Source organism: Ochotona curzoniae, unplaced genomic scaffold (assembly GCF_017591425.1).
Source record: "Ochotona curzoniae isolate NIBS_2020 unplaced genomic scaffold, NIBS_Ocur_1.0 scaffold_4937, whole genome shotgun sequence".
Lineage (NCBI taxonomy): Eukaryota > Metazoa > Chordata > Mammalia > Lagomorpha > Ochotonidae > Ochotona > Ochotona curzoniae.
Window position 1 is genome coordinate 3149293 of NW_024467126.1, and position 18846 is coordinate 3168138.

The 18846-nt window shown below is 54.2% G+C and overlaps 1 protein-coding gene and 1 non-coding gene across 6 annotated transcripts in view; both read right to left on the minus strand.

The window, feature by feature from the left end:
- Window positions 1-18340, minus strand: part of CHKA (choline kinase alpha) — a 56239-nt gene extending 37899 nt beyond the window's left edge. For all 5 annotated transcript variants that reach the window (XM_040971128.1, XM_040971130.1, XM_040971126.1 and 2 more), the window contains exon 1: window positions 17904-18340. In XM_040971128.1, coding sequence (XP_040827062.1) covers window positions 17904-18199 — 296 coding nt within the window. In that variant the 5' untranslated portion in view covers window positions 18200-18340. The remainder of the gene's footprint in view (window positions 1-17903) is intronic.
- LOC121150333 lies at window positions 14548-14705 on the minus strand. Its single transcript, XR_005882952.1, has one exon. It is a non-coding gene; the product is annotated as a small nucleolar RNA SNORA23 (small nucleolar RNA).
- Window positions 18341-18846: the final 506 nt, after the last annotated feature.

The following is an 18846-nucleotide window of genomic DNA, read 5'->3' on the forward strand; positions in this document are numbered from 1 at the left end:
CTGGCCTTCTCAATTCTTTGGCCCCAAATCCTCCATTTTAAGTGCTCTATGTTGAAATGCCTAGTGCTGATCCCATTTCTTGCCAGGCTGGCACTTCAGAATGGCACTTCCACAACAGGAATGCGGTAAGGAGCCGGCAGCAACCTCCAGCCAGGAGCTGCACTGCCTGGCTGCTTTCCAGACTTGAGGCTGAGAGGCTGAGGATGTGGGGACAAGAATGTGACAAGCAGCTAACTTAGAACTCACTGAAACTACTCATCAGCACAGCCCCTCAGGCGTGTCCTCTCAGCCTGCGGCCCCCTGGATGCTGTGCTCTACAAGCAACCACAAGGCCCAGCTCCTCGAGGACAAGTTCACCGTCCTCCATGTTGCCTTGAGGAGCTAACACCCAAGGTCCCGTTGCCAAGGTCTTGTAAGAGTCACAGCGCCCGCACCACTCTGCCCACCCTCCAGCAAACCCGGCGCCCTCGCAGACAGCTCTCAGGAACAGTGCCATCCTGCAGGAAGGCAGCGTGAGACATGAGCCAGGGATCAGGTCCCAGCTGTGCCACCTGTGGACGTGTACACTCCTCCATCATGGAGCCAGCACCCACAAGCAAGGTCAACATCAACCCACAGTGTGCATGCTGAGGTCACCCCCATTTTATAAATGAGAAAATTGAGACATATACCAAAATCTCACAAGAGGGCCAGCAGGTATTCAAAACCTTCCTTTTCATTACAATGCTGCGCTGCTCAAAGCAAGGCAGCCCACCGGCCACACGAGGCGCAAGCATGTGCTGTGAGAGCAGCAAAATCCAGTCTCAAAGACCTGTGGTGGGGGCCCGGCACACTGGCTCAGTGGCTAATCCTTTCCTTGCACGTGCCCGGATCCCATACGTGGAGCTGCTGGGATTAGAACTGGAGCCCATTTGGGATCCTGGCGCATTCAAGGCAAGGACTTTAGCCACTAGGCCATGTCGCCAGGCCCAAAATAAGTAAATCTTAAAAAAAAAAAAAGACCCTCATCAGGGCTGCTGCTCTCTGGCATGAAGGTGCTCACTTCCAATCCCTGCTGCAAGAAGTGGTACAAACTCAGTCACTCCAGGCAACACAGGGTTATTATCTCACAGCCCTCCAGGCCAGAAGCCTGAGAATCGGTTTTCTGTGGTTAACATCAAGATGCTGAGAGCAAGGCAGCTGCCTAACAGATATACATGTGCGTGTATTTTACTCATATAGATTTGTGTATATATACACCACACTCCAGGAAACACACAGAAATCAGGTATGTGTCTGAGCTACTGATCTTACAAAGCAAGGGACACGAGGGAGAAAAGATGGGAGTCAGGGCTTAATGGGGACAGAATTTCAATTTGGGAGATGAAAGAGTTCTGGAGACGGCTGGTGGCGAAGGCAGCATAACAATGTGGATGTGCTTCACCCCCTGGACCGTGCACGGGCTCCAGCAGCAGAACAGCAAGCTGCATGCTACGTGTGTTACCAAGATATTAATGAACAGGAATTAAATACTGATAAATGTTTTAACATGTACTCAAAGCAGCCAGCCACAAGAGACCACACCCCATATGATTCCATTCATGTGAACTGTCCGGAATGGGAAAGCAATGGCAACAGCAAGCAGACGAGCAGTGCCAGGCCAGGGTACAAGGGAAGCAGTACTTAGTTCTGAGAGGAAATGTTCTAGAACTGTGCTGATGGCTGCACATACCTGTGGGCAGGCTAAAGGTCACCTGCATATACTGCTCACAGTGGAACTTAGTGGTACTGGGATGCAAACTATGTTTCACTCAAGTTTTTTTTAAGTTATATGTATATAATTTATTTATTTATTTAAAAGAAAGATTTACAGAAAGAAGAAGTGAGCACCAGTTTGTATCCTGGTTGCCCCACTTCCCTTTCAGCTTCCTGCTTTTGCCCTGGGAAAGCAGCAGAGGATGGCCCAAAACCTTGGGACCCTGCACCTGCATGGGAGGCCTGGAGGATCCGGGCTCCTGGCTTTGGATTGGTGCAGCTCTGGCCGTTGCGCTCACTTGGGGAGTGAACCAGTGGATGGGAGATCTCTCTCTCTCTCCTTTTCTCTGAAAATCTGGCTTTCCAATAAAAAGAAAATATAAGAAAAAAAAAAAAAAGCAGCAGCCCTAGCACTGCATGGTGGAGACTTTCCCAACTGGCCATGTTGAGAAGAACTGCAGGAAGGAGAACGGAACCCTGTTTCTCCCCGGCAGCTGCAGAGACGCGAGAGCAGAGACGGCGCCTCGGCTCATGCGGGCCTCCAGGCAGCGCCTCTCTGCGGCTGACCAGAATCCTAAGAGTGTCCACTCAGCCAGCACGGGGATCCGGCTACCAGGCAACAGGACGGCATTGCAACACCAGAGGGAAAAGCCCTCATTCTCCTTCCTGTCACACACTCGCAAAAGCAAACACATGACAGTGTTCCACATTGTGCAACCTGATTCAAAGTCCGCAGGCCTGACCAGCAACAAGTTCCCGGACTGGACATCCTTCATCTGCCGGGCTTCCTGGAGACTCTGTTGCTCAACAGGCTTTAGGGACTAAGCCAGCAATTATTTTTATGACAATCAAAATAAATAAAGCAAGGGCCCTGGCAATGAAAAACTACCAAGAAAACACAAGCTTCCAGTGAGTCAACTGGGATTGGGAACAAGAAAATTGGGTGCAAAGGCAGCAAAAAGACAACAGCGTAATTTACCATATTAAAAAAAAAATCCTTGCAAGGTGGATGCTTGGTGTAACAGCTTAACGGTCACGGCCTGGGATGGCCAATCCCCAGTGCTCCACACTTGTGCTCCGGCTTCCTGCTGCTGCGCTGGGGAGGGTGGCTCACGGTGCCTCAGCCCCCGCCCCCCACGTGGGCACCTCGGATGGAGTTCCCGCTCCTGACCCAGGCCTGCCCAGACCTGGACTGGGCCACTGAGAGACAGAGGCTAGCTTGTTCTTGCCTTCCAAATAAATTTAAAACAAATTCAGAGGTTTTTTGCTTGCTTGTTTGTTTTTATTTTTTAACTGGAGTGGGCATTGTGACACAGCACATTAACCTGTCGCTTGGGGCACCTGCAGCCCCTGAGTGCTGGTTCGAGTCCTGGCTGCTGAGCTTCTGGCCCAGCTTCCTGATAACCCATTTTGGAAGGCAGCAAAGGACAGCTCAGGTGTGTGGGTCCCTGACATGCACGTGGGAGACCCAGATGAGGTTGGACTCCTGGTCTAGCCTGGTCCAGCCCAGGCTCTGGAGGGCATGTGGATGCCCTCATTGGCACTGTGTCTCTCACAGCAATTGCTGCAAGTTGGTCCATTTCCAGGTAGTGCAAATCCTTAACCTCCCTCCTCACATCCACCCTCTTCTCCTTCCGTCTCCATTTCCTGGGACCCATCAGCCAGACACATAGGACATCTCAAAATGTGACCAAGGAAAAACGCTGTCACATCAAGACCCAGGAGAAAACCGGCCCCACGCAATTCCTGCCTTCCACCTCCCTCTCGGGACTCCTCTTCCTAATCTCAGAGTGATAAAAAGCAGAGATGGGGTTATGGCCAATAGGGTTAAGCCTCTGCTTGTGGTGCTGGCATCCCAGGTGGTTGTCAGTGTGAGTCCTGGTCCCCTCACTTCTGACTTGACTCCCTGCTAACACACCTGGAAGGGCAGAGCTGGCCTGAGTATTTAGGGAGTCCCCAGACGGAGCTCCTATACCGTCCTGACCCAGCCCTTACTGTTATGGCCATGTGGGCAGCAAACCACTGAACGCCATAGTGATCCATCTCCTTCTCCCACCCCTGACCCTGGGAAACTCTGATTTACTAGTAAATACATCTTTCTAAAAATGCAATGGAATGAAACACGGCATCAGTGTTGCGAGCAGTGGCTGCGCGCACCTGCACCACAATAATCCGGGGCGGCTTCTCTGCGGGTCCTGAATCTCCCCACTGAGATTTTGAGCAAGCTGAATGGAAAGCAAAAAACAGAGGAATACTTGAAACCAAACATCCGATGGCTTTGAGTAGGACAAAGACATATGAGGAGGACATCAGCCGCCTGCAGGCTCTGAACGCCGCCCACAGAACCCAACTGGGCAACAGAACCCAGAGACCAGCTCTGCCTGCTCTCAGCACTCAGTCTTGAAGTGGAGAGCTCAAGGTGGGTGGAAGACACCCTGGGAACCCTCAGCCCTGCTCTGCACCTGTGGGACCACAGCATGATGTGTGGTCTTCATGACAGGGAGTCCAACCCAGGCGGAAACTGTCTTCTGTCCTCAGCGCCCGTCTAGACGGTGAGACCAACAGGCACCCTCCACGCACTGGAAGTCCTGCTCAGAAAGCACATTCCTAGGATACTTCCCCACACACCTCAAGGACAATGAGGACAACTGGAAAGCTGCTTATCTCACAAAAATCTGTACAAAAATAGAGACAAGGAGACATAATCAAGTACCAAACTCAAGTGCTTTTCTGAGAATGTGAAAAGACAACATCCTGAAGTGCAGCCGGAAATTCACAGCTCCACGCTGGACACGCAGACAGCCCAGAGACCCACAGCCGTATGCTGGATACCCTGTCAGGGAGCCCCTCCACACCAGGGCTGGACACAGGGGCCAGGGGCCAAGCTAGGTGCAGGCACTATGTCACTCAGAGAGATCTGATTACAGTGATCAAGCCATTTAATACTGAACCCCTTCCGAAAATCACAAAATTATATTTAAATGACAATATAAATCCTAAGCAGCTACTAAAAAGAGTAAGGCAGCTCACTGAATACCGACACAAAGCAATCTCTAAGATACACTATTCTTTTAAATACAGAAACAAACACCGTCTCCAGGGATCTATTCTAGACATTAATGGAAAGGCGCCACTTGTGACACCCCATTCGTGCCCCAACAACATCCTGCCTGCTAACGGCCTAGGAGCAGTGGCAGACCGCCTGTCACGGCCCTGCACCCAAATGGAGCCCCAACAAAGTTCCTGGCTTCCTTGTCCCAGGCTGGCTGTGGCAGCAATCTGGACAGTGAATCGGGGTGGAACTGGGATGAGCCAGTCACCCCATCTCTGACATGCTCAGTCCCTGTACAGCAACCAGGCACAAGGTAGACTATTGTAAAAACAGGTATGTCCATATAAACGTGCACGTGTGTGCTCCCTAAAGAAAAATTTTAAAGTTATCTATTTGGGGGGAGGGGCTCAGGACTGTACCCTAATGGCTAAATCCTAGCCTTGCATGCACTGGGATCCCATATGGGCACCAGTTCTAGCCCCAGCTGCTCCACTTCCCAAACAGCTCCCTGCTTGTGGCCTGGGAAAGCAGTCAAGGACAGCCCAAGGCCTTAGGACCCTGTACCTGCATGGGAGATCCAGGAGAGGCTCCTGGCTCCTGCCTTGGGATCAGCTCAGCTCTGGCCATTGTGGCCACTTGGGAAGTGAACCACTGGATGGAAGATCTGACTTCCAAAGGGGGAAAAAAACCCACATTCATTGAAAATGAAATCAAAAGTCTATTTTGCAATCCACGCCTAAGATTTCAAAACATTCATGAAAAATGTGCATTATGAAAAATTAAACATGGATTTCAAATCTTTTGAACCAAACAAGCTTATCCCTTATTTCCATTTTCCCACAAGCTTTCTGAAGCGCTCTGCTCCGAGTGCAGCAATCCCTGCAGCCCACTCCCCCGCCTCTCCCACAGGCACGCACTGTGAGAGCGCCATGCAAGCCTGGTGCGCTGAGCCATTCACACGGATTCTAACTATTTCACACTACAAAGCAGTCAGCACGGTCACGAGAACTGCCTCAATCCCAAGGGTGAGCAGAAGAGCCGAGCACACGTGCTCCGTCAATTCCCCACTTCACAACCCACCACATCCAAGTCTCAACTCAGTCTGTGACAGCAACGAGTTGGAACCATTTTTATTTATCTTTTTTAAACTGGAAAGTCAGATATACAGAGAGGAAGAGAGACAGAGAGGAAAGATCTTCCATTTGTTGATTCATTCCCCAAGCGGTCACAATGGCCTGAGTCGATCCAAATCCAAAACCAGGAGTCAGAAGCCTCTTCTGGGTATCCCACACGGGTGCAGGGTCCCAAGGCTTTGGGCCGTCCTCGACTGCTTTCTCAGGCCACGAGCAGGGAGCTGGATGGGAAGTGGAGCAACCAGGACATGAACCAGCGCTCTATGGGTTCCCATCACTTGCAAGGGGAAGACTGATCAATTCAGTCATTGCACTGGGCCCCAAAATCACTTTTTCTTTTGGTAACTCAAATATTTTACTTAAATATCTGTATACAAAGAAAAAACAGGGCCCGGCGCCATGGTCTAGCGGCTGAAGTCATTGTCTTGAACGCCCGGGATCCCATATGGGCGCCGGTTCTAATCCCGGCAGCTCCGCTTCCATCCAGCTCCCTGCCTGTGGCCTGGGAAAACAGTGGAGGACGGCCCAAAGCTTTGGGACCCTGCACCCATGTGGGAGACCTGGAAGAGGCTCCTGGTGCTGGCTTCGGATCAGCATAGCATCGGCCATTGTGCTCACTTGGGGAATGAATCATCGGAGGGAAGATCTTCCTCTGTCTCTCCTCCTCTCTGTATATCTGACTTTCCAATAAATAAATAAATCTTAAAAAAAACCAAAAACACAGGGGCCCAGGGCGGTGGCGCAAGTGGTTAAGTCCTCGCCTTGCACGTCCGGGATCCCATATGGGTGCCGGTTCTAATCCCAGCAGCCCCGCTTCCCTTCCAGCTCCCTGCCTGTGACCCGGGAAAGCAGCAGAGGACGGCCCAAAGCTTTGGGACCCTGCACCCGCGTGGGAGACCCGGAAGAGGCTCCTGGCTTTGGATCGGCATAGCACCGGCCGTTGCGCTCACTTGGGGAGTGAATCATCGGACGGAAGATCTTCCTCTCTGTCTCTCCTCTCTGTATATCCGCCTTTCCAAAATAAAAATAATAAAAATAAATCTTAAAAAAAAAAAACACACACAGCCCACTATGAAAGTACATTAACAAATTCTTCCATGAAAACCAACACAATACAACAATATCTTAAAGACCCTATAATGTGCCAACATGGTCAATGTAAAGTCTTGTGTCAGTTGCCAAGAGATCCACCGCCTCTTGAAATGTCACAATGAACTCCTTCAAAACACTACACTTCTCCTGTTGTTTTAACTTCTCAGTTCTATAGAATTTCTGAAAAGCTGGCAGGTACTAGCTTGTCCACGAGCCAGGCTCACAAGAGCCAGATTGGCCCAAACACTTGCACCACCTGCCACGCTCTCTTGCCTCACATTACCGCCCTCCTGTGAAACCAAGTGTGAACTTACTAGGGACCCTTCCCTGACTCCCGTCAGCCCCACTGCTGCTGTAAACACAGCCGCTCCAGGGAGGCTCTCAAGCACAGGGGCTGAGGCTCTGGGGTCCACACAGGCAGAACTGGCTCAGGAGAGAAGACCTGCGAAACCCTGATGCTCAAGGCCTTGCAACCCAGTATCTAACAGCGGCTGCTGGGAGGGCTGCAGGACAGCAGGTCAGCAAGGCTTGTCAGCACCCAGTGAGTCCTTCAGAAGGTGACAGGGGAGACAGCAAAGCCTGTCCTTGAGTCCACTCCTATGGGGCTCAGCCTCAGCCCTCAGGGCCTACAGAACAGAAAATCCTTTCTTTAAATTTTACTCACTGTGCCCGGCATGGTAACCTAGCAGGTAAAGTCCTCACCTGGTATGCACCAGGATCCCATATGGGCGCTGGTTCATGTCCTGGCTTCTCTACTTCCTTCCAGCTCCCTGCTTATGCCCTGGGAAATCAGTCGAGGATGGCCCAAAGCTTTGGGACCCTGCACCATGTAGGAGACCTGGAGGAGGTTCCTGGCTCCTGATTTCAGATTGGCTCAGCTTCAGACATGCAGCCACTTGGGGAGTGAACCATCAGATGGAAGATCATAAAAAAATAAAAAGATTTATTTATTTTTATTAGAAAGGCGGATATACAGAGAGGAGAGACAGAGAGGAAGATCTTCCGTCCAATGATTCACTCCCCAAGTGAGCGCAACGGCCGATGCTATGCCGATCCGAAGCCAGGAGTCAGGAACTTTCTCCGGGTCTCCCACATGGGTGCAGGTTCCCAAAGCTTTGGGCCGTCCTCGACTGCTTTCCCAGGCCACAGGCAGGGAGCTGGAAGGGAAGCGGGGCTGCTGGGACTAGAACCGGCGCCCATATGGGATCCCGGAGCGTGCAAGGTGAGGACCTTAACCACTGCGCCACCACGCTGGGCCCTAAATAAATCTTTTTTAAAAAGTTTTCTACTTACTGGCTTATTTCAAAACGTAGAGTGAAAAGATAGGAACATAGAAATACCTTCCATCTGCCAGTGCACCCCAAAACCAGACACCAGAAACCATCAGAACACATCCATACAGGTGACAGAGACCCAAGCACCCAGACTGTCAGCCACTGCCTCCCAGGCACCTTAGCAGGAAGCTAGCCCGGAAGTAAGCACATCAGAAGTGGACACCAAGGGTTCAGCCCACTGCAGCCCGACAGCCGCCCTAGGGCTGGATAATTCTGAGAGGAGAGAGGCTGGCCTTGCACGTAGCTCGTCGGCAGCATCCTCATCCTCCGTCTGCTCGATGCCTGTTGTCCACATCAGCGTCAAGAATCCAAAATGCGATGCCAGCGCCATACACAGCAGATTATGCCTTTGCCTATGGTGCCAGCACCCCACATGGGCACTAGTTCAAGATCCAGCTATTCCACTTCAATCCAGCTCCCTGCTGATGGTCTGGGAAAGCAGCAAAGGATGGTTCAAGACCTTGGGCTCTGTGTCTGGAAAAAGCTCCTGGGTCAGACTGGCTCAATCTGGCCACCTCAGCCATTTGGGGAGTGAATCAGTGAATGAAGATCTGTCCCTCTAACTATAAATCATTCTAGTAAAATAAATCAAAAAACAATTTAGAAAGTGGGTCCTGGGGCACACCTGCACCTATCTCTGAGGGCCTGGCTAGACCCCTAAATACCCTTGGTTCCCATTGAGCTTCTTGCTGGCACACCTGGGGAACAGCTGGTCATGACCCACATGCTTGGGCTGCGGCCACTGCAGTCCTCAGGGTGCACTGTCTTTTTGCCCTGCCCCTTTTTTAAAAAGATTTATTTTTATTGCAAAGTCAGATATACAGAGAAGAGGAGAAACAGAGAGGAAGATCTTCCATCTGATGATTCACTCCCCAAGTGACCACAACAGCCAGTGCTGTGCCAATCCGAAGCCAGGAGTCAGGAACTTTCGCCAGGTCTCCCGCACGGATGCAGGGTCCCAAGGCTTTGGGCCGTCCTTGACTGCTTTCCTAGGCCACAAGCAGGGAGCTGGATGGGAAGTGGAGCTGCTGGGATTAGAACCGGAGCCCATATGGGATCCCAGAGCTTTCAAGGCAAGGATTTTAGCCACTGGGCCACTGTGCCGGGTCCTGTATTTCTGCCCTTTAACAAATCCTGTTCTTTTCACCTCTACTTGCTTCGCCTGGTTGCATTCTCACATATGGCAAGAAAAAAACCTGGCCTCAGACCCCCCAGAGAGCTGGCTCTCCAACAAGAGTCTTCAACTCCACAGGGGGATATGCCGGTCCCCACCCACTTCTTATTATCTTCCCCTCCAAGCCATCCCCTGGGCCACCCCAGAATAGGTTCAAAAGGTACTGATTTTTTTTATATATATATCGACAAAGTAGCCTGCTTCTGCCTACTCCAGTTCCTGGAACATTCCTTTCACAAACCTTCCAGGTTCAGGAATGTTCCTACTTCCTCCCAAAGTAGAGGAAGCTCCTCCCCACGTGTGTACACACACACACACACACACACACACACACACACACACACACACACACTCACTCACTCTCTCTCTCTCTACCTCCCGGCCCTGCTAGGTACTACTACTCCCTCAGCCCCTAGGCTACTCCAGCACTCAGACCAAGACGCATCAGCACACTGTGAAAGACCTGGAAATTACAGCCAAGTAGAAAGCTCAGGGTCAGGCTGTCCCCAGAGCACACAAGTTAGATTCTGAAGAGGAGGCTTGCTGGCGGGTTCCACTGCAGGAGAAAAACCAGGAAGGCCAGACAAATTGACCGACAGGCAGGCCTGTGGCCACAAACGAATACAGGAGCCCTCTACGCGAGGCACCAATACATCCCAAGGAGTTCGCACTGCGGGGCTAACACAGAGGCTTAGAAGCCGGCACCTGATGCAAACAAGTGAACAGCTGAACTGAAAACCTGGCAACATCTGCCAGGGAAGTGAGGCCACAGGGCAAATTGCTGCTGTTGCCCTAACTGGACAAAGACAGCTATGCAGAAGCACACATTATCAGAGAAAACAGCTCCACAGGAACCAGGGCCAGAGTCTGAGCCGGGAACTCTGATGGGGGACAGTGGGCACAGGTGCTGGGCTGCTGCCTGCGGCACGTATACCCCACAGGGGGGCACTGCTGGAGTTCTGGCTCCCAGTGTGTGAAACCCAGGGTGTTGGGACTCCTGGCACTGGCCTGAATCAGCCCTGGCTGTTGTAGGACTTGAGGACTGAACCAGTCGGGAGGTTTTTCTCTTCCTCTCTCTCTCTTTCAAATAGATGAAAATAGGCATTATTAAAAAAAAAAAAAAAACACGTTATGGACACAGCGTAGTAGCCTAGCAGCTAAAATTCTCGCCTTGCACACTCTGGGATCCCATACAGGCGCTGATTCAAATCCCAGCAGCCCCACTTCCCATCCAACTCCCTGCCTGTGGCCTGGAAAAGCAGTCAGATGGCCCAAAGCCTGGGGACCCTGCACTCGCGTGGGAGACCTGGAAGAGCTCCTGGCTTCAGATCAGCTCAGCTCCAGCTGTTGTGGCCACTTGGGGAGTGAACCAACAGGCAGAAGACCTTCCTCTGTGTCTCTCCTTCTCTCTGTATATCTGACTTTGCAATAAAAAATAAATAACTTTTTAAAGAATGCCTTGTTACCCCTGTAACGATGTGTCTGTGGACATCTATGAACTGAAGGCAAAGAAACGCAACCTTAGGGAAGTGGAGCCAGCTTGTTCCCTGAAGGCTCAGGATCCACCACTTCACTTTGAAAATAAAAGTTGACTTCATTCACGAGCCTGGGAGACAGTGAGATGTGCCACCCACCATTCACTGCCCAGAGAGCTGCAGACAGCAGGGCCGCAGACAGCAGGCAGAGGAGCGGGGAGCCGCAGCTCAGTCCAGCTCCCCAAGTGCAGCGGCACAGAGCACAGCACCAAGCTTTGGAGGGTGCTCAGCCACAGGAGGCTGGGATGCGGAGCTCAGCTCAGCACCCACACACAGCACAGACGAGCCAGCCCGCATCTCCACTGCTGTCCAGCCCAAAGCCTTGCACCTTCCGTAAGATTCACTTCTCTGGAAGAAGCTGGATGGGCGAGCTCCCTGCTTGTGGCTTGGGAAAGCAGCAGAGCACGGTCCGAGCCCAGCCTGGGAGACCCAGAAGCTCCTGGCTGCCAATCAGCTCAGCTCCAACTGTTGTAGCCAGCAAATAGAAGATCTTTCTCTCTGCACATCTGCCTTTCCAATGAAAAATCTCTAGAAAAAATCAACAATAACAAGCTGGCTGGGAGGCAGAACACGGGACCCAAATGGGCCCTCAGGTGTGACTCCAGCATCAGAAGGCAGCCTTCTGCAGCCGCAGCACCGGCTCCTGACCCGCTTGCAACACACCAAGCACCTCAGGAGACTACTTTGCAAGAGCCTAAGCCTAAACGACTCAGGGGAGGGAAACACAACCCTGGCCTCTGGCCGCCCCGTCCCATCCAAGGGCACTAAGAGGGAGACGGAGCAGCACCACAGGCACACGCAGCATCAGCGAGTGCAGACGGGACAGATCTCCCACTCACTGCTGAGCACAGGAAGCAGCTAAGGTGCCTGGAATCCAGCTTCCTATCACACACCTGGAAGGCAGCTCCCCACAAGGGAGACCGAGTCTCTGGTTCCTGGGCTGGGTCCCCTCCTGCCCCTGTCCAGTCCCTGCGACTCTGAGCATGTCTATGTATAAAAAAAAAAAAAAAAAAAACAAGCAACCTCTCAAAAAAACTTGCTCAACTTGATAAAGAACATCCATAAAAATTAACTAGGGCTGGCATTGTGGCACAGCCAGTAAAGCCACCACCTGCATTGCCAGCATCCCATAGGGGTGTGGTTTGAATCCCAGTTGTTCCACTTTGTATCCAGCTCCCTGCTAACACTCTAGGATGACCCAGACCCTTGGAACCTGAAGAAGGCTCCTGGCTTCAGATCAGCCCAGCTCTGGCCGTAGCGACCATCTGGGAACTTCACCAGTAGACGAAGGTCTCTGTCCCTCCCTCTCTGCAAGTTGCGGCTACAGGGCTCCCATAGTGGAGGACTGGGTCCCCAAAGTGCTAAGTCAATGAGTGACAGTTTAAAAGGTAGAGACTTATGGGATTACGGCACCCCAAAGTGGATTTAGTAGCAACACCTGATCCCACCTGGGCACCAGTTCACATCTCAGCTGTTCCAGGAGCTCCCTGCTCCTGGCCTGGAAAAGGCAGAGGATGGCCAAAGCATCTGTGCCCCTACCATCTACTGACCCCGGCCAAGCCCAGTCCCAGTTCCGCTGCCACCTGCGGAGGGGACCAGTGGATTAGTGGATTAGGATTCCTCCCTCCTGCTATGGAATACTGACTTTCAGAATTAATTAATTAAAAAACTTATTCAAATTAAAAAGAAAAAGGAGGGGGCCCGGCGCGGTGGCGCAAGTGGTTAAAGGTCCACGCCTTGCACACCCGGGATCCCATATGGGCGCTGGTTCTAATCCCGGCAGCCCCGCTTCCCTTCCAGCTCCCTGCTTGTGGCCTGGGAAAGCAGTCGAGGATGGCCCAAAGCTTTGGGAACCTGCACCCGCGTGGGAGACCCGGAAGAGGCTCCTGGCTTCGGATCGGCATAGTATCGGCCCGTTGCGCTCACTTGGGGAGTGAATCATCGGACGGAAGATCTTCCTCTCTGTCTCTCCTCTCTGTATATCCGCCTTTCCAATGAAAAAATAATAAAAATAAATCTTTAAAAAAAAAAAAAAGAAAGAAAAAGAAAAAGGAGGGTATGAGGCCAACACAATGAATAGCTCGTCTAGCTAATCCTGCACCACCTGCATGGACCTGCAGCCTATGCCCCTGTTGATCCACAGCCTGGTACTCCACTTGCCATCCAGCTCCATGAGGACGCCCAAGGCCTTGGGACCCTGCACCAGCACAGGAGACCCAGAAGAAGCTCCTGGCTCCTGGCTTCCGATCGGCACAGCTCCGGTCCTTGTGGCCACTTGAGGAACCAGCGGACGGAAGGTCTTGCTGTTTCTCCTTCTCTCTGTGAATCTGCCTCTCTGATAAAAATAAGCCTTAAAGTTTAAATAAACAAACAAAGCTGGCCCAAGGGTAGGCTTAGGTCACAGGGTAGGGGGGGTTCACCCATGGAAGTTAGCTGGATCAAAGTGCAGCAACTAGGACGCACATCCCTTGTGGGATTACCAGCGAAGGCAGCAAAGCTGGCCACATGTCTGGGCCCATCACCAATGACGAGTCCCAGATGGAAGGCCTGGCTCCAACCCGGCCCAGACTGGGTTGTTCCAGCCATTTGCAGGACAAACCAGGGGATAAAGCATCTCTCCCAGCACCCTACGTTTGACACTGTGCCTTTCAAATAAATATTTGACGCTGTGCCTTTCAAATAAATATTTCCTTTAAAAATAAAGTGTATTCATTTTTTTAAAAGGATGTATTTATTTACTTATTTACTTATATTGGAAAGTCAGAGATTTACAGAGAGAAGGAAAGAGAAAAATCTTCACTCTGCTAGTTTACTCCCCAGATGGATGTAATGGCTGGAGCTGAGCTGACCAGAAGTCAGGAGCCAGAACTTCCTCCAGGTCTCCCACGCGGGGGCAGGGTCCCAAGGCCCTGGGCCGTCCTCGACTGCTTTCCCAGGGCACAATCAGGGAGCTGGGTGGGAAGTGGGGCCGTCAGGACAGGAACCAGCGCCATATGGGATCTCAGCGCTGATCAAGACCAAGATGAGGACTTTACCACTAAGTCACCGCCCCAGGCCCCGGGCTATTCATTTTTAAAATGAGAGAGGGAGTCATCCAAAAATACAGATTTTCACAGTAAATAGTTAAAGCAAAGTATAAATGAAACTTTATCTTCAAAAATAAAATTTAAGCTGATCTTACACGTAATCTGAATGAGGCAACTCATACAACTAGGGACCTATACTGAAAATACAAAACAAGTAGGAAGTTTGGGTATAGTTTTCCCCCTAATATTTTAGGATGACACTGTTAGTTACAATTCGCTCCCTATGTGATTTCTGCTGCCATCACTGTGCCCGGGCATCTGAAGCTGCCAGTCTCGAGGCCCCATCCACCTGCCACATCTGAGTGCTGGCACTTGCCTGGGCTCCTCCCACCTTTTGTTTTGTTTGGATGCACAGTGAGCTAGTAGCACATTACATTCCCCACAGCCATTTCTAGTCCCAGCATTCTATGGGTACGGGAGCTTGGAGGCTGGCCGGCAGTGGTGACATCCAAAGACAACACCAGACCAGTATTACGATCTCGTCTACCACACGGTGTGTGTGAAAAGGAAGATCTGAATGCAAAACAGACACTGCTACAGACTAAAGCCACGCACCCACTCCGTCCAATTCCAGGTGCAGGTACAACGGGGAGAGCAGTGGGGAAACCGCCAGCAGTCTCCACACCGCCCTCACGAAACTCCAAGCGTGGCCAAGCTGCAGCTCCTGTGGTGACCGTGCCTGCTTTATCAACCGGCAACAGGCCCGCCAGTAAAAACAGACTGAAAACCCCTTGACTTGAGACGCGGGGATGGACACAGGCTGCGAGGAGTGGGCATGCGGGGATGGACACAGGCTGCGAGGAGTGGGCATGCATGTGTCACTAAACGGTCAGTGAACTTTCACTTTCCACGGAACAAGCACTCTTGGCTTCTGCCTGCACCACTCCTATTCTTGGGAGTCTGCTATCAAGTCTCCTACCGGGCCTGGCATAGTAGCCTAGTGGCTATACCCTCACCTTGCATGCACCAGGATCCCATATGAGTACCAGTTAGTATCCAGGACGCTCCATTTCCCATTCAGCTCCTTTCCTGTGGCTTGGGAAAGCCCGGCACAGTAGCCTAGTAGCTAAAGTCCTCTTGCATGTGCCAGGATCCCATACGGCTGCTGGTTTGTGTCCCAGCTGCTCTACTTCCCATCCAGCTCCCTGCTTGCGGCCTGGGAAAGCAGTCAAGGACGGCCCAAAGCCTTGGGACCCTGCAGCTGCATAGACACCTGGAGGCTCCTGGCTTCGGATTGGCGCAGCACCGACCTTTGTGGCCACTTAGGGATGAATCAGCGGGTGGAAGATCTTCCTCTCTGTCTCTCCTGCTCTCTGTTATCTGACTTTCCAACACAAATAATCTTTTAAAAATTAATTAATTGGGCCCGGCGCGGTGGCGCTAGTGGTTAAAGGTCCTCGCCTTGCACACCCGGGATCCCATATGGGCGCCAGTTCTAATCCCGGCAGCCCCGCTTCCCATCCAGCTCCCTGCCTGTGGCCCGGGAAAGCAGTCGAGGACGCCCAAAGCTTTGGGACCCTGCACCCGCGTGGGAGACCCGGAAGAGGCTCCTGGCTTCGGATCGGCATAGTATCGGCCCGTTGCGCTCACTTGGGGAGTGAATCATCGGATGGAAGATCTTCCTCTCTGTCTCCTCTCTGTATATCCGCCTTTCCAATAAAAAAAAATAATAAAAATAAATCTTTTTTAAAAAATTAATTAATTAAAAAAATATTTATTTGAAAATCAGGCAGACACACAGGGGCAGACAAAGAGATCGTCCATCTGCTGGCTCATTCTGCCAGATGGCCAAACGGCCCACTGGCCCAGGCCGAGGCCAGCAGCTTTGTCTGCGTCTATCATGTGGGTGTGGGGCCCTAACACTTGGGCCACCTTGCGCTGCTTTTCCAAGCCAGCAGCACTGAGCTGGATAGAAGTGGAGCAGTCTTTCCCCCTCTCTGTAAATCCGCCCTCCAAATAAAAATAAACATAAATCTTTCAAAAATATAAAGGTCCTTCCTGGCACCACAGTGCAGCGGGTTAAGCCTCCACCTGCAGTGCTGATATCCTCCAGGGGCCTCAATTCATGTGCTGGCTGCTCCATTTTCGATCCAGCTCCCTGCCTGCAGCCTGGGAAAGCAGCAGAGGACCGAGTCCCCGCACCCAAGTGGGAGAGCAGGACGAAGCTCCAGCAGATGCGGCCACCTGGGGAATGAACCAGCAGATGGAGGATCTCTCTCTCCTTTCTGTAAATCTGCCTTTCCAACTGAAGCAATAAATAAAAAGCCCCCTGAGTCTGTGGGGACTCCCAGGCCGGCAGCGAACACGCAGTAACCTGCCACGCTGCGTGGCGGGCGGACCCCGCAGGGCGCTGCCACCCGGGCCCCAGGCTGCCAGGGGGCGGGGGCAGAACCCGCTTTGTTCCCGGAGCCCCCACCCTTGTGGCACGGATCACGCAACACCTTTTGTTTGCTTTTTTTCTTTTCTGCTTTGCTCCTGAGCCAGAGCTCACCCAGGGAGCCAGGGGCGTGAGCTCGGCAGCGGCGGGGCAGGGGGGGCGGGGCGGCCACGGGAGGGGGCTTGGGGGGGCGCGCGCACGCACACACACACCACGCACACACACACACCCACACACACACACCCCATCCATACACACACACCCACACACCACGCACACACACCCACACACACACACACACCCACACACCCCACGCACACACACACACCTCCCCACACACACCCCACACACACACACACCCCACCCCACGCACACCCCCACACACCACACCACGCGCACACACACACACACACCACACACACACACCTCCCCACACACACCCCACACACACACACCCCACCCCACGCACACCCCCACACCCCCACACACCACACCACGCACACACACACACACCACACACACACACACCCCCACACACCACGCACACACACACGCACACACACACACCACGCACACACACACGCACACACACACACCACGCACACACACACACCACGCGTACACACACCACGCACACACACACACCACACACACACACACCACACCACGCACACACACACCACGCACACACACCACACCACGCGTACACACACCACGCACACACACCACACCACACACACACACACACACACACACACCACGCACACACACCCCACACACACACACCCCCACACACCACGCACACACACACCACACACACACCACACCACGCGCACACACACCACGCACACACACCACCCACACACACACCACGCACACACACACCACACACACACACCACACACCACACACACACACACACCACACACACCACACACACACACCACACCACACACACACACCACACCACGCGCACACACACACACCACGCACACACCTCACCACGCGCACACACACACACCCCCACACACACACCACACCACGCGCACACACACACACACACCACGCACACACCTCACCACGCGCACACACACACACACCCCCACACACACACCCCCACACACACACCACGCGCACACACACGCGCGCGACCGCGACGAGCAGGGCGAGGCCGACCCTCCCGCTCTCGGCAGGCGCCACACCTCCCGGCCCGGCGGGGGAGGAGTGCCCGCGGTGCCCGCGGTGCCCGGCGCCACCAACAAGCGACTCTGTGCTGAGCGTGGGGCCGAGGGAAGGTCGGCTCCCCGGCTCGGCCGGCCCCGGCCCGCGAGGGAACACAGCCGGCATTGTTCCCCGGCCGCCGCCCACCCCGGCCCCCGGGCCCACCTGATGACACTGATGTGGAACTGGTCCTCGCGCAGACCCCGCCAGGCGCCGGGCAGGAACTCCTTGCACCACAGATAGGCCCTGCGCCGCGTGCGGGGCTCGGGCTGCTCGGCGGCCGCGGGCGGCGGGGACACCGGCTGCCCGCCGCCCCCCAGCTGCTTGGCCTCGAGCGCGCTGCCCGCGTCCCGCTGCGGCTGCCCCGCGCCGGGCGCCGCCGGGGCCCCTCCGCCGCAGCTCAGCAGCAGCCCGAGCGCCGAGGGCTCCGCCTCGTCCCCGGTACAGAACTTGGTCTTCATGCCGGACGGGCGGCCCGCGGTGCCGGAGGACGAGGCTCTGAGGGCCGGCGAGCGGCGGTTGAGAGCGCTCCGCGGGGCGGAGGGCGGCGGCTGAGGAAGGCGAGCGAACGGCGCCGGAGGCGGCTGAGGAGAAGCGGAGGCGGCTGAGGCGAGCGGGCGGCTGGCGTTCGAGAACCGGCGCTCGCTCCTATACGGCCGCCGCCGCACGAGGAGCGCCGGCCGCGTCACAGCCCGCCCTCGCGCCGCCCGCTGATTGGCCGCCGCGGCGCATCCAACCAGCGCAGCCCTCGCCACGCCGGCCTCCCATTGGCTGCGGCGCCCGGCCGCAGGCGGTGTCGGGGAGCTGGGCGGGCGCCGAGGGAAGGGACGGGCCGGGGGACCCGGCGGCGGCGGGCGTGGGCGCGTGGGGTTGCTGAGGGCCGCGGGGTGCCGCGCCGGGGAGGCCGGGCAGTGCGGCGGAGCCCACGCTCCGTGGGCCCGGCTTCCCCCGGGGAGCCCCGCGGCCTCGGAGGTCGGGCTCCTGGAGGGGGGCAAGCAGGAAGCCGCTGCCTGGAGGCCGCGCGTGACCTTGGGGCCCGGCCTGGTGGAGAGAGCCGGGGCGGGGCGGGGAGGTGTTGGAAGCCGCTCCCTGGACCGGGGGAATCGGG